This window comes from Syngnathus acus, chromosome 10 (genome assembly GCF_901709675.1).
Source record: "Syngnathus acus chromosome 10, fSynAcu1.2, whole genome shotgun sequence".
NCBI classification, from domain to species: Eukaryota; Metazoa; Chordata; class Actinopteri; order Syngnathiformes; family Syngnathidae; genus Syngnathus; species Syngnathus acus.
This window is the reverse complement of record NC_051095.1, coordinates 4,905,978-4,919,122: the sequence shown is the minus strand read 5'-3', so window position 1 is coordinate 4,919,122 and position 13,145 is coordinate 4,905,978. Positions and strand designations below refer to the sequence as shown.

At 46.1% G+C, this 13,145-nt stretch overlaps 2 protein-coding genes and 1 long non-coding RNA gene across 3 annotated transcripts in view; 1 reads left to right on the top strand and 2 right to left on the bottom strand.

Annotated features, from left to right (window-relative positions):
- LOC119128492 (multiple PDZ domain protein) overlaps positions 1-5,707 on the top strand; it is a 21,174-nt gene extending 15,467 nt beyond the window's left edge. The window contains exons 30-44 of the mRNA XM_037260957.1: positions 118-301; positions 470-666; positions 727-818; positions 1,073-1,151; positions 1,677-1,791; positions 1,870-2,015; positions 2,086-2,169; positions 2,326-2,519; positions 2,867-3,014; positions 3,079-3,165; positions 3,229-3,295; positions 3,370-3,533; positions 4,484-4,588; positions 4,651-4,748; positions 5,096-5,707. Of these exons, the coding sequence (XP_037116852.1) occupies positions 118-301; positions 470-666; positions 727-818; positions 1,073-1,151; positions 1,677-1,791; positions 1,870-2,015; positions 2,086-2,169; positions 2,326-2,519; positions 2,867-3,014; positions 3,079-3,165; positions 3,229-3,295; positions 3,370-3,533; positions 4,484-4,588; positions 4,651-4,748; positions 5,096-5,366 (2,031 nt within the window). The 3' untranslated portion in view covers positions 5,367-5,707. The remainder of the gene's footprint in view (positions 1-117; positions 302-469; positions 667-726; positions 819-1,072; positions 1,152-1,676; positions 1,792-1,869; positions 2,016-2,085; positions 2,170-2,325; positions 2,520-2,866; positions 3,015-3,078; positions 3,166-3,228; positions 3,296-3,369; positions 3,534-4,483; positions 4,589-4,650; positions 4,749-5,095) is intronic.
- The window catches only part of LOC119128495, a 15,209-nt gene extending 2,064 nt beyond the window's left edge, over positions 1-13,145 (bottom strand). The window contains exons 1-2 of the long non-coding RNA XR_005099023.1: positions 13,072-13,145; positions 6,694-6,818 (exon numbers count right to left, since the gene is read on the bottom strand). This is a non-coding gene — a long non-coding RNA (uncharacterized LOC119128495). The remainder of the gene's footprint in view (positions 1-6,693; positions 6,819-13,071) is intronic.
- On the bottom strand, positions 11,052-13,105 carry LOC119128494 (leucine rich adaptor protein 1-like). Its single transcript, XM_037260959.1, has 2 exons — positions 12,717-13,105; positions 11,052-11,764 (listed from the first exon to the last, which is right to left on the bottom strand). Exons 1-2 carry the CDS (start codon positions 12,912-12,914, stop codon positions 11,372-11,374), a joined length of 591 nt encoding a protein of 196 aa, XP_037116854.1. The 5' UTR covers positions 12,915-13,105; the 3' UTR covers positions 11,052-11,371.

The window sequence follows — 13,145 nt, the reverse complement described above, 5'->3', positions numbered from 1 at the left end:
AGCATATCAGCTTCTGCTAATTGATTGCGCTCACCTGGGAAACCTTTGAGCAACTATTGATTCGTAAAAAAAAAAAGGATTCTCTGCCTTATACTAATATGAATCCCCCCCTCGAAGCCAAAGAAGCGTGACACTGCAAAGGTGACAACCGCCAGCATGGCCTTCGCCCTGCCGGTGGTGCCCCACGTGGGGGAGACGGACACCGACACTCTGGCAGAGACTCCGGCTCCGCCCTTCCAAGCTGACAAACGGGACGGGGTAGAGGAGGAGGAGGAGGAAGGGGAGTTTGGGTCCAGCTGGGGTGAGTTCCCATTTCATGTCATGGTCGAAGGCGAGGTGTTTATTTGACCCCTCCCCCTTAATAAATGCCCTGGTCACCTAAAAAAATATTTATAAATTTTTTTCTTTCCCTCATTGAGGTAGTCCCTCTTGATTAAGACCAAATGTTTTTTCCATTGGTCCATGTCAGAGAGTATCGTCCAGCGCTACGGAAGCCTCCCGGGCGTCCTGCACGTGATCGAGCTGGAGAAGGGCAAGACGGGCTTGGGCCTCAGCCTGGCCGGCAACCGGGACCGTGCCCGCATGAGCGTCTTTGTAGTGGGCATTGACCCCGCGGGGGCGGCCGGGACTGACGGACGCATGCTTGTCGGGGATGAGCTCCTCGAGGTGAGGAAATGACGTTTGAACAGCATCTTGGACGCAGCTGATTATTTTTTTTTCTTCTAGATTAATGGACAGGTCCTCTATGGCCAAAGTCACCAGAATGCATCTTCCATTATCAAAAGCGCCCCATCTAAAGTCCAAATCATCTTTATCAGGTACAAGATACACGTTTTGATTCCACTGTTGTAACGTTAGATAACCACTAGAGGGAGATGTTTTCACACAAAAGAGAATTCAAGACCAGTGGAGACTCTCTTCCAAAGTTGAAAAGAAAATTGCTAACCCAAACATCAGCACCAACCAAAACTGTTTTAGTTGCCTCCTGTGAAGAAAATTAACAAACCCTCTCGTTGAGTATAATTTGCTGTCAAGGCGACAGCTCACGTGAGCTATGACTCTTATGGAACAGGAACACAGAAGCCTTGGAGCAGATGGCAGTAGGACCCGTGAAAGAAACCCAGGGAGAAGCAGCCGAGTCGCACGCGGAGGTAACAGCCGGGGCCTGACAAAGTGTCGGAACACATGTTGGTTTGAACAAGTGGTCAGACCGAGTACACCATGACTGTATTTCGGGGGGGGAGGGGGAAATTCAGCCCTCGAAAGCAGTGTGTAATACCAACATGACATTTTGGTAGTCGTGTCTAACATGAGTAGACACACCCAAAAAACAAAGAGCCATCCCTGAGAAGAGACAGGAAGTCTGGCACTTGAAGCAGGTCATTTTAACAAGCAAAACATCCAAAAGATTTCATCCCAATTTGATCCATGGCGTTTGATGACGTGCCATCAAAAGAAGCACTCCGAAATTATTTCTCCCACGAGCGACGTTGTGTGGTCCGCGCATCCTTCCCAACTCAAAAGACGGAGAAAAACCACAGACAGGATCGTGTGCATGTCGAACCTCCCATTAAAAGGCCCACACGGGCACTTTGAATTGCACCGTGAATGTGACATGAGCACAATAAGCCTACGCGGTAACCGAGCAACGAGCGTTCCATTTATGTCACCGTCAGGAAGACGTTGCGGTTGGTGAAGGCACCACAGAGGACAAGGTAACCATCCAGGAAAGCTGCACCGCAGCAGTCAATGGGGAACCGAAGGTCGCCAGTCTACCCGAAACATCTTCAAGTGAGTCAGTTGACTGTTTATTCCTGGCAGTAATTAAAGGAACCACGTAGACACAGTTGTTGTTTTTTTTGTCTTCAGGTCACAGCCGCTCGCCCAGTCCGTCAACGCTGGCCTGCGACCCGGCCACGTGCCCCATTATCCCGGGCTGCGAGACCACCATCGACATCTCCAAAGGACGGACAGGCCTGGGACTCAGCATCGTCGGGGGTTGTGACACTCTGCTGGTGAGGAAGATTTACTGAAATTGAACCATTCCTGGATTCCAGTCGAATTAATATCTCGTCTTGGCAACAGGGGGCTATTATCATCCACGAGGTTTACGAAGAAGGTGCGGCTTCCAAGGACGGCAGGCTTTGGGCTGGAGACCAAATCCTCGAGGTTAGGTTTTTAATGGGAGCACCGTATTGTGTATAAAAAGACAAGGGCAGGCAGAACATCTTAATGATGCTTCTGCAAAAGGGGGCCGTCCCTTTAACAAACTCTCCAACCAGTCCGCCAATCAAATAGACGCCCTCAATGACTGGTGTCTCGCAGGTGAACGGCATCGACTTGCGAGCGGCGAGCCACGACGAGGCCATCAACGTGCTACGGCAGACCCCGCAGCGGGTCCGGCTCGTCGTCTACAGGGACGAGGCCCAGTACAAGGAGGAGGAGTTGTGGGACTCGTTCATTGTGGAGCTACGCAAGAGGCCCGGCCAGGGACTGGGACTTAGCATCGTGGGGAGGAGGTAACCAATCAAAGTTGGATTTTGCACTTCTCCTACCAAGGCAGGATTCAGATTTTCTGGTTCTCTATACTCTTAATGAAAGCTGTCGGGTACTCACAATGCTTATGGTTTTTCTTATGCGCTTCAGATCCAGGGAGCAAAGGTAATTAGCGCTGAATGTAGCATCCGTGGTAGACTTAAATAAATAATCCAGAAAATCATTGCATAGTCTCAGAGTCCACCCTCAAAGATTTTTTTAAGTGTGCCGCACAGGCTTCTCAATAGGGTTGAGGTCAGGGGATGATGGAGACCACATCATGTAGACCGAAACAAAAGAAAGCAAATGCCCATCTGTCTTTTTCTGCCAGGAATGACACGGGAGTTTTTGTGTCGGACATCATCAAAGGAGGCTTGGCGGACACCGACGGCCGACTGATGCAGGGTGACCAGATCCTGTCGGTCAACGGGGAAGACGTCCGCTCTGCCACCCAGGAGACGGTTGCTGCTCTCCTCAAGGTAGTGGCGATATGACAACATATTGTTGTGGTGCATCTGGTATTCAGTCGTCATTCTGTTTCAGTGTTGCGTTGGCTCCTTGAAGATGGACATCGGGAGGTTTAAAGCCGGCCCCTTCCACTCGCAGCGAAGGCTTTCTCAAAGCAGTCAGGTAGGCTTGAGACTGTTATAGTGCGTCACTTGGACTACGGCAAACCAGGTTTGTCTCACCCAGGCGAGTGAACCTTCCAGTTCCAAGGTGGCCTCGGGAATCCTTTCTGGTGATGAGAGTCAGCAGCAGGGTCAGTAGTTTTTTTTAAATGCAGCGAGACGTGGCTTCAAGAATGAGACGCTCAAAGGCTTTCTTCTCCTGCAACACCAGATCACCAGGACGTGAGAACGGCCGAGTTCACCAAAGGCCCCGGTGACTCCTTGGGTGTCAGTATTGCCGGCGGGGTGGGCAGCCCCTTGGGTAACATCCCTATCTTTATCGCCATGATGAACCCCGTCGGCCTGGCGGCGCAGACCCAGAAGCTCATGGTACGACATTTTGCATTCACATCCGTTTACCTTGCGGTGGAAAGGAACTGAGATCCACCATCCATAGTGAGAATTCAGTGGAATAGAAGCTTTCACAAAAATGTTTGGAATTACCAATAGAAGCCACACGATGGCAGCAAAGTTCCTCTTTTATTAGACAAAGCTATGTCCCAACTAGTAGTGATGGGTAAATGAAGCTTCAAATTTGCTTCATGAACCAGTAATCGTATTTTTGACTCCTGTTGTTTAAGAAATGGCAAGTCGCCGTGCTTTCAGCCCCAATGTTGAACAAAGAGTGATCTGATTTAAAATAACACCACATACAATGATGGCAGTCACAGATGGGTGGCATAATGATCATTTCCGCCATTTTCAGCTTTGCACAGATGTCCTCCACAAGCTAATTTGTCCTCGAAAATTCCGTACATATACCAGACAGATGGCTGGCGCTATGTTACCAAAGAATTGAATTTTCAGCATAGTTTGATCAGTCGCCATCAAACACAAAACTCAAAGAACTCAACTTCGAGCGACTCCCTGGGCGTTCGTATCACAGGCGCCTTCATTTGGCGTCCAAATATGCATACCAACCATTCCGGAAAGAGTCTCAAATCCGACGGGAGCCCGCAGCGAGTGAAATGGAAGGGGGGGGAGCCACGTTGACAATCGCTGCCCTGTGTGATACAGACTTTTGGAGCCTAATAAATCTCCCACTCTTGAATTCAGACAGCCGCGGCTAACAAAGGTCTCCGTTAGGAGACAATTGCGCCGCTTTCTTTTACGAGATAGCGGGCTGCCCTTTGCGAACTGAGTTTGCAAACAGTGCCGTGAATGCGTTCACGTTCGATTGACAATTGAAACTAGAACAAACAAAACGTGCACAGATCAATTCTGATTTGAACCAAATGAATGAATGAACCTTAGTTTTCTATTAATCCACCCTTCTCCAGGTCGGAGACCGGATTATCAGTATTTGTGGAACTTCTACCGAAGGCATGAGCCACGCGCAAGCCGTCACTTTGCTCAAAAATGCCACGGGGACAATACAGCTGCAAGTAAGTTGATTTATCAATTTGATTGTTTAGGGTTGGTGTCAATAATAACGTGCGACGTTTAGGTGGTGGCAGGTGTCGACAACACGGTGACCGGCGCGGCTCAGGAGCAGGCGGCTGGTGGCCTTCAGCCACCCAGCTGCATCTTCCAGGATGATCTCAGGTTTGAAGCTTTATGGAACTTCTCTTTGCTCTTATTCAATACGTCGATTGGGAATTGGATCTTATAATTCTAATCAGAGATGGCTTTACGTGACCCTAAAATGTTTTGATGCTGACTTAAAAAAAAATCTGTTTTTTTAATAGATATTTTCATTATTTATACATAATTTTGACCTATAATATGGAGGTTGTCAGGCGTTGTAATATATAGCAATGAAGTTTCAGGAAAAAAATCCACCTGTTTCTGAACTTAACTCATAATTCATAAATGGTACTAATCATTATTATTATTCAGTGACTGCTTTTGTAAGTCCGAATTTTGCAATTGTGTCCCCGTATTGCCACCAGCCCGCCTCAATACAAGAGCATCACGCTGGAGAGAGGGCCGGACGGCCTGGGCTTTAGCATTGTCGGCGGCTACGGCAGCCCCCACGGCGACCTGCCCATCTACATCAAGACGGTTTTCGGCAAAGGGGCGGCGGCGGAGGACGGTCGCCTGAAGCGGGGCGACCAGATCATGGCGGTCAACGGGCAAGCGCTGGAGGGCGTCACGCACGAGGAGGCCGTGGGTATTTTGAAGAGGACCAAAGGAAGCGTCACGCTCACCGTGCTATCCTAGCCGCCTTGCTAATGTTCCCCCGCCCGCAGTTAAGCCACGGGCTAAATTATCTGATGTTATCATTCCAATCTCAGTTTTGAGCAAACGCCGGCGATGACATTTAGTGCTGCTAAATATTTGTCACGCATTCTATCAGTGTTTGATTTCCCTCTCACTCAAAGTATTAGCGCAGACAACACAACGACGACACTTAAGTGTTTCACTGTGAGTCCCTATAAAGTCAAATCATACTTGTTTCTAAATACACAATAAATGTTTGAAAATAATTGCAGAAAACACACAAAGACTGAGAATTTTGTAGAACTCGATTGTAGAGCATTAAACTGTTTTTCACCATTTCAGTTATCTGGACTTTTTTGGGGGGGGAGGGGGCGAGCACAGCGATGCACTTGGGCATCAGGCATGAATTCGTCGCCTACTTTATGCTAACTTGAAACCCGCATTAGCATCTGGCACAAATGTCACATTTATCAAGTTATGCCAAAGATTTTTTTTCACTTTCCTTTGAAGGTGTTGTTTCTCTAACAAGGTTGAGTTGGCTCGTAAAAGAGAAGCGACAACAAGAGGTTTGCTTGCTGACTCTTTCACCTCCAAGTCAGACGGGACAGCTGCGAGGGAGCACCTGTTGTTAGTAACCCCCTCTCACCTCCACCCCCACCCCCCAGCAAAATGGCACATTCTGTTCACTCAAGTGCAGACGGGCCCTTTTAAACAAGCGCTTTGATTTCACATACAGGCCTGCGGTAATATCAAAGTCTGAACTTGCAAAATATTCTTCACTTCGCAACTCCATTTTTGCATTTATTTTGTGCTAATTGTCAAAGGTGACATTGTTTCCACCGCTTCATGTTTGCCATACAAACATGTACAGTTGTGTAAGGGCAGCTATGACACAATGTGAACATAATGACGAGGTGTCCGAAGTCTTTAGCGCACACCCCATTCCGGAGATCTTTAAACACTTTGCGTGTTCATCCTGGTATGTTTGCCTTGCAGTTACAGCTTGGACTGACATCACGGCCGCGGCGCGTTAAAGCTTTTAGTACGCAATCATGGCTTTATGAGCCGTGTGTGAAGTTGAGCCTGCCGGGCGATGTTTGCTGTGGGTGGAAGTTGTCGCCTATGTTCGACCTCTAACGTAATGTCATTGGTGAACTGGATCATTGGGTTTGTCGTATTGATTTGACAACAAGATGGAAACAAGCTGGATGCCTCAGGCCCTCAAAGTGGGAGTTACAATGAAAAATAAAATGGCGGCTTAGCTAGAATCAAGTCATGTGACTTGAACAAAGAAAGGCAATTAGGAAAGCCAAAATATTTTTTTTACCTTTGCACTTGATGAGCGTGACAGTTGAACTGCACAACAGATGATGACGGCATCTCCCGGCAATTTTTGCGCTGGTGCGGTTGATGACGATTTCGCCTCGAAACCCTCGGGAGCGTTTGATCCGCCTTCAAGAGAAACCGAGAGCAAGCAATCAACAGGAGAGTAAAATACAAGTGAAAACCTTTCAGAAGGCTTGTGCCAACATGTTTGTGGTTGCTGTGCGGGTTCCAACAGGTGAACAAATTCGTTTGTTGACATCCATGATGTCACCTTAAGGCTTTTGAGCAACAGGAGACACAGACAGGCTTTGTAATATTAAAACCAGCTTCTGGTGCAGTGATGCCTTGAGATAAGAATTTAAAATAACCCATAATCACACTCGTGACTCACAGCACTAGTATCCCAAATCATCTTCTCCCATTGAAATGAATGGAAGTGCCGTTAATCCGTTTTGCGTCCCTCCCGAAAATGTTTTAAATATATATTTTTTTCTCATTTAAAATGTAGGAGGAAATGTTGAAATTTTAGTTGCTGTTTAATACTTCCATTCAATTTATTGTGCTGCTCCTCCTTGGCTTGGGTCCATCTCAATGCGACAGAGGGATTTTGGTGGCGCGTCATGCATTCACTGTGTCCAGTCGTCTGACAGTTTTTTTCAGCGAATGCCGTTTACTCATGTTAAGCACCTCTCGGTTGGTAATCCTATCAAGCTAAGTGATTTTGAGGATTTTCTCCGACACCTTTGTTGGAAAACATTGAGCTTCCTAGATTATTTTTGCACTCAGGTTTCACTGGCATAAATGGCTGTTGGAATTACAACAATGTTGAGGAGCTGCAGTCTTAGAATAATGAGAACAAGCCATACAGAAAACGGATGGATGGGTTTCCTGGCATACAAATGAGAATATTGGAAAAATAACAAGATGCCATTTGTGTTTAATGCCTCTCCCGTGTACTTGAATTCAACTCATTGAGTTGAATAAATGAAAACTGTCCCACATGACTGAAACAACACAAGGTTTTTTTTGTCCGCCGTATGCTAGCGCTCGGGCCTCCCGTAAACATTCCCTGTGGGGATCGCCACCTGTCTCGGCCTACTCCTGGGATGCCTCCCTGCGTGGACTAACAGTCGGTTCTTTCTTTGAGTGCAAGGAGGGTGGGTTGGAAGGGGGGGGGGGGGCAAAGCCTATTAACTGTCTGTTACTGATAGCCCTCAGTGCAGCAGTGCGTCACCGTCACGTGCTTTAGCAACGACAAGCCCGCGATCAATAGTGCAGCGCAAGGGTGTGACATCAGCGTTAGCAATTATCACTTTGCTCGGACAGACCGAGAGCTGACCTCGCATTGTTCTAGCCGCCGCCGGCTTGCTCGTTAATGATTGGCGATAATCACTGGTGCGCCACTCCCAGAGAGCTTTTTAAAACCAGTCTGGGTGGATACTGCGACAAATTGCTACTCTAGTGATGATTTATTAAGGGAAGAGGAAGGTTACTTAGTTTGGCCTTTCATAAAAATGATCTGGTGGTCTTCACTGGGGAACATTGTGAACTGTTATTTGGCGGAATCTGTACCAGGAGAAGTTTGCATAGTACACACTGATTTATGACATGTTCAAAATCTTAATTTTCTGAATGAGTGCGTACCAGGAGGAATGTGAGAAGGACGCTAAGTCTCTTGGAAGGCCCCGACAGTGAAAATGCAATTATGTTGCGGCAAGACGGCTGCAGAATGGCTTTGCGCATTGAAGTTTCCACATAAAGAGCTTGCGGGATGGTGCAGACATTCAGTTCCTCAGCAGAATTCTTTACGAGTCTATTAAAGCAGGCGACAAATCCGAACTTCATGTATTCTCCTTCCAACGTTCCGTTCGAAAAGCCAACGTGGGTTCATACGATTAATAATATCTCGCCCTTTTGTGGTTTCTCTCTTGGACTTAAAGGATCAGTCAATTGGAATGGTCCTCCGAGTGACCCCAAGTTGCCTTTTATTTCACATGAATGAGCCCTGAAAGCATTATTCCACAGGGACCCATTTTAGTAAAGCGTGTTTGCTAACCGCCACGCTACTCGCTTTATACGACCTGCGCCGCGTTGCCAGGAAACGCTCGGAAAAGACTATTGACCTTTTTGGGGCTTTTCACCAGCACCCTCCGTGACAGTCAAATCGGCAGCGTGAGAACGGGAATGTTTACGTTCCAACTGGACTGAAGACACAGTAAAAATAGATGCGGAAATGGAGCTTGAAAAGCCTGCATGACAACGCATTCTCGTCGCTATCTCCGACTCGATCGGCTCACACGCGGATGAAAAGCAAACGGATATTTTCAAAACGCTCCCACAGAGGGGGGGTTGACCTTTTGAATCATGAAATGGACTCCCTTTTTCTTGAATACAGAAAACAGGGGGAAACATTTTTTACTTGCTGTGAACGGCAAGATTTTTTAAGCATCCGTTGAATTCTCAGGACCAGAAGTTCAAATCTCAGAAAAATCTTTTGACTAAACCATCGACATTAGTTTCGGGAGATTTCTGTTTTTGGCCAACACACTGGAGCATTTCCAGACTGAACACAAATATCCTTAGGTTTATTTTTTTTCCAGACTATCCTTTGTGGCTTTTACAACTTTGTGCCAAACGACCATGTTTGTGCCTCAGCTATGAATAGTCGCCCGTTACATACATGAATCTGTTCTTTCCCATTGCATAATTAGAAGACAAAGACCACTTATTAAATTATAATGAAGTCGTTTGACAGTAGACTTCCCCCTCCCCATTTTTTTGACTCAAATAACCCATATCCTGGATCTTCATTTGTTCGCATGGCGACACTTTCCCAGACTCCAGACGGTGTCATGTTACATTTTTGCTGCACGGGGCCCAGCCGGCCGCTGTGTCTAATTTGCTAATAGCTCCCTGCTGCACGCCACAGTTTCGACGGTAATTAGACTTAGTCACAACGACGAAACCGTGATTGCGCACTCGTCATTGAGCCATTGTTGGGAGAACTCTTAAACAAGCATCACACGTCCGGTACGATTACTGTGCGGAGAGGTCAGCCATCATCATCATCGTGTCAAACTCGTAGAACCTGCTTAGTCGTCTTAACAGTCTGTTTGGTGCGTCCCATTACGAAGGTTCTATGGTTTGGAGATTAAAGCTTCCCAAAGGCTAAAAGAGATAAAGGGAGTAGAAAAACGTAATTAAGAAGCTTCCTTGTATTTGGAAGACAAACTTACAAGCATGTGTCTGGATTAGGCGAGTATATCTGTGCGGAGCTAATGGGACGAGAAAAAAAAAAAAAGGACAGTAAAGCTTGGGTAACAAATCACAATATATTATCACGTCATTTGCTCGACAACATTGCCAATCGTTACAAAAGGCGGCGGCGATTGACACAATGTAAAGCCTAAAAAAAAAAAACATGTTTATGTACAAAGTGTTAACAAAGGACATTTGGAAAAGTGCTGACATGTGTTTCACACGTGTCGGCTGTCAACAACTCCCCCAACGCTTTGGGCTAATGTTATCTACCAGACAATCAAATTGTTTTCCTTTTCAGTCAAGCTTAGGTTCTTTGTTAAAGACTACAACGTCCTTCTGCTCTTGCTTTAGATTCAAGTTGAAGCGTCTCGTATCACTCAGCAAGCAGCGTCCAATTGTCCAAATGGCTTTTCAATCCTAATCTTCTTCTTTGCTGAAGTTGTCTGAGGGTGACTGATGATTGAAGCTTAGAGAGAAGTAGAGATAACCCGCTTCGACTCGTAACAAATCTACACTAGTGCGCTGGGGTATTTATTGCACTCTTAAATCATGGCTTGTAGCCTTTTCGAAGGACAGCGGCATGACCACAAGCGTGAAAGGTCAAGTGGCAGAAGTGGCAAATGTAAAGGTAGCCCTTAAAAAAAAGTACAAGGAATTTTTTTTGCCGTGTAGGCATCAGAAAACTCGGGTAAAGATTTAAACGGCTTAAGGCTTAAAAGGATTTTGAGGTACCATTTTCGATCCTTAAAAGATACAAGGTATATTCCTAAATGTATAAGTAACTATGAGAGCAGTGACACAACGTTACACGTGAAATTTACGAGTGACTCGGAAAATCAGGTCAAATCTCTTTAAGACGACTTTAAAAAGGTACCGTTTAAAACGCGTAGGCCGCAAAAAAACAATCGTCAAGGTCTGAAAGACCAAACTGTGACGCCAGCGCACCAGATCAAAATATTGGAGTCCAAGATACTGAGAGCCACCTGGTAAGAGTATGTTCCCAGACTCTAAAGGTCAAGTACCAAGGCTACAAAAGCACATTTGATTGGACTCACCAAAAACAAACCCTTTAAAGGGAACAATGCTTTTTTTTTTTTCTTCAAGTTACCCCCAAAAATTCCAAGGTACCGTTTCTGTCTAAAAGCAGGTATGTTCCCCAGCTGTAACAGTACTAAACCAGTAACAACAGCACCAATCTGAGGTACTAAATAAATAAAATGGTGGTAAATAAATATGACATTTGCACCTGACAGAACCGAAAGACGCAGCTGTAAAAAGAACAAAGACAATAAGGGCGTGACGGAGAGTGGTTTGGTGAGGTGCGGCAAGTTTCAAAGTAAAAAAGTCACACGGGGTGAGTCAGCAAAGTTAATTTGAGACCACACATAAAATGGTAAATATGTCTACGAGAATGATCATTATCCAAAGCAGTAGTATTCATCCGATTCCGCCCTCAGTTTCACTGGGGATTTGCAGAAGGCGTCCCCGTTGATTACGGATTTATCCACCAAGCAGTCCAGGTCGCTGGGCGAAGGGTCATCCGAGAGGTCCTCGGCAAGCGTGTCCAGGTAGCTGCCCACCGACAGCGCGTCCAGCTCGTCGCTGTTGGCGTCGTTCAGGCTGCTGAGGCTGCCCGGCAACGAGCCGCCGTCCTGGCTATCGGACAAGCTGTACAGGCTGCTGGACAGGCTGCCATCTTGGCTGACCGTGTCGTCGCCTTTGTCGTCGATCAACCAGCGGATGGACTCGATACCTTCGTTGATGGATATCAGCTGCTGCATCAGTTTCACGTCGATGGCGCGTAGGTTGGCCTGTGTGACATAGGGAAGGATTTTAAACAGATAAGATTTTTCTTTTTTTGCGAAAGACGGCAAAGCCAGGAAATTGTATCTTGGATTTTAAGAAATTTTACGACAAACGGGCGGTTTGCCGAAAGATTGACAAAGCCTATCAGCTCAAATCCTTGTCTTCAAAACCATCTGCTTTGGGGGCCTAATACCTTTTGTAGCCTTAAATAACACATGGTCTTGAAATTGCCATATTGGCCATTAACAAATCTGAAAATGGGTCTAGGACGGTGACCAAAATCTTTGCATTACACAATTTAAACACATTGGGCAAATTCACAAGTTGTGTGAAACGATATTAGACCGCAGTATTTACGTTTAGTGTTTATTCCATTCATTTTCTGATATGGCGTTATGTCACAGTTTCCCAACTATCAATAATAAAAATTTAAATGTTTTACGATACTCACAGCTCAATGTGTCATGGGTCAAAATGACCTACTTGTCCCAGATCTCAAAAACGCTGATGGATGGTAAGTGATGCACAAAATATTGTCTGAAACTATTTTATCATTTATGACACCTGGGTCATTTTGACCCAGGAACATTATTATTGCTGTCCTTAAGTTAACCTTGCAGGTTGCAGGTCAAATTCAATCATTGAAGTTAATGACATATAAACAGTGTTGTTGCATTTTCTGACACACGGGTCAATTGCACCCGAGAACATTGCTGTTCTTAAATTGACTTGATATGCTGCAGGCCAAACATAAAAGTTAATTAAACATTAACAGTGTCCTTCCTTTTCTGACAGCAGGGTCAATTTGACCCGGGAACTATTCGTAAAACAAAAGTGGTACAGTACTAGTTTTAATTTACAATGACCAATAACAATGACAAACTATACTATAATAAAAGTTAATCACTACACTTTTTTTTTTAAAGGGGGGGGGGGGAAACAAGTGATTTCACTCACCATTTCTTGTTTGAGGTAGAAAATTTTGCCCTCCAGCCGGTCAAAGTCCGCGGAATTGTGTCCGGGACGCGCCGCCGGGGGTGTCACCTTGTCGTGTCTGCCCCCCACGAGCGAGCGAACGAGACTTTCGGGAACTTTGCGACCCAACTTGGTCTCCAGGTCCTTCAATTCGGGCAACGCGAAGCCACCTTCGTCCATGACGGGTCGACGTGTTCGGTGAAATGCTCAAAATTCGTTGTACAGGGAAAATTAAATACTCGTTTGCGTTGCGTCTGGTGTTGTACGCTAGTGTGTCCCGAGTGTGACCTCATTCATCCTCACAGCAACATGTTGAGTGGAAATGTTGGAGTCCTACCATTGAAGCCATCCGCTTGGCTGCTTCCGTCCGTCCGGCGTCCGCCTCCCCTCGGGTTGCCTCCCTCCGCCTCC

Coding starts and splice junctions, on each gene's coding strand:
- LOC119128494 (XM_037260959.1), bottom strand. CDS start 12,914: ATGGACGAAGGTGGCTTCGCGTTGCCCGAATTGAAGGACCTGGAGACC. Junction 11,765..12,716: donor TCTACCTCAAACAAGAAATG/GTGAGTGAAATC, acceptor TATGTCACACAG/GCCAACCTACGCGCCATCGA.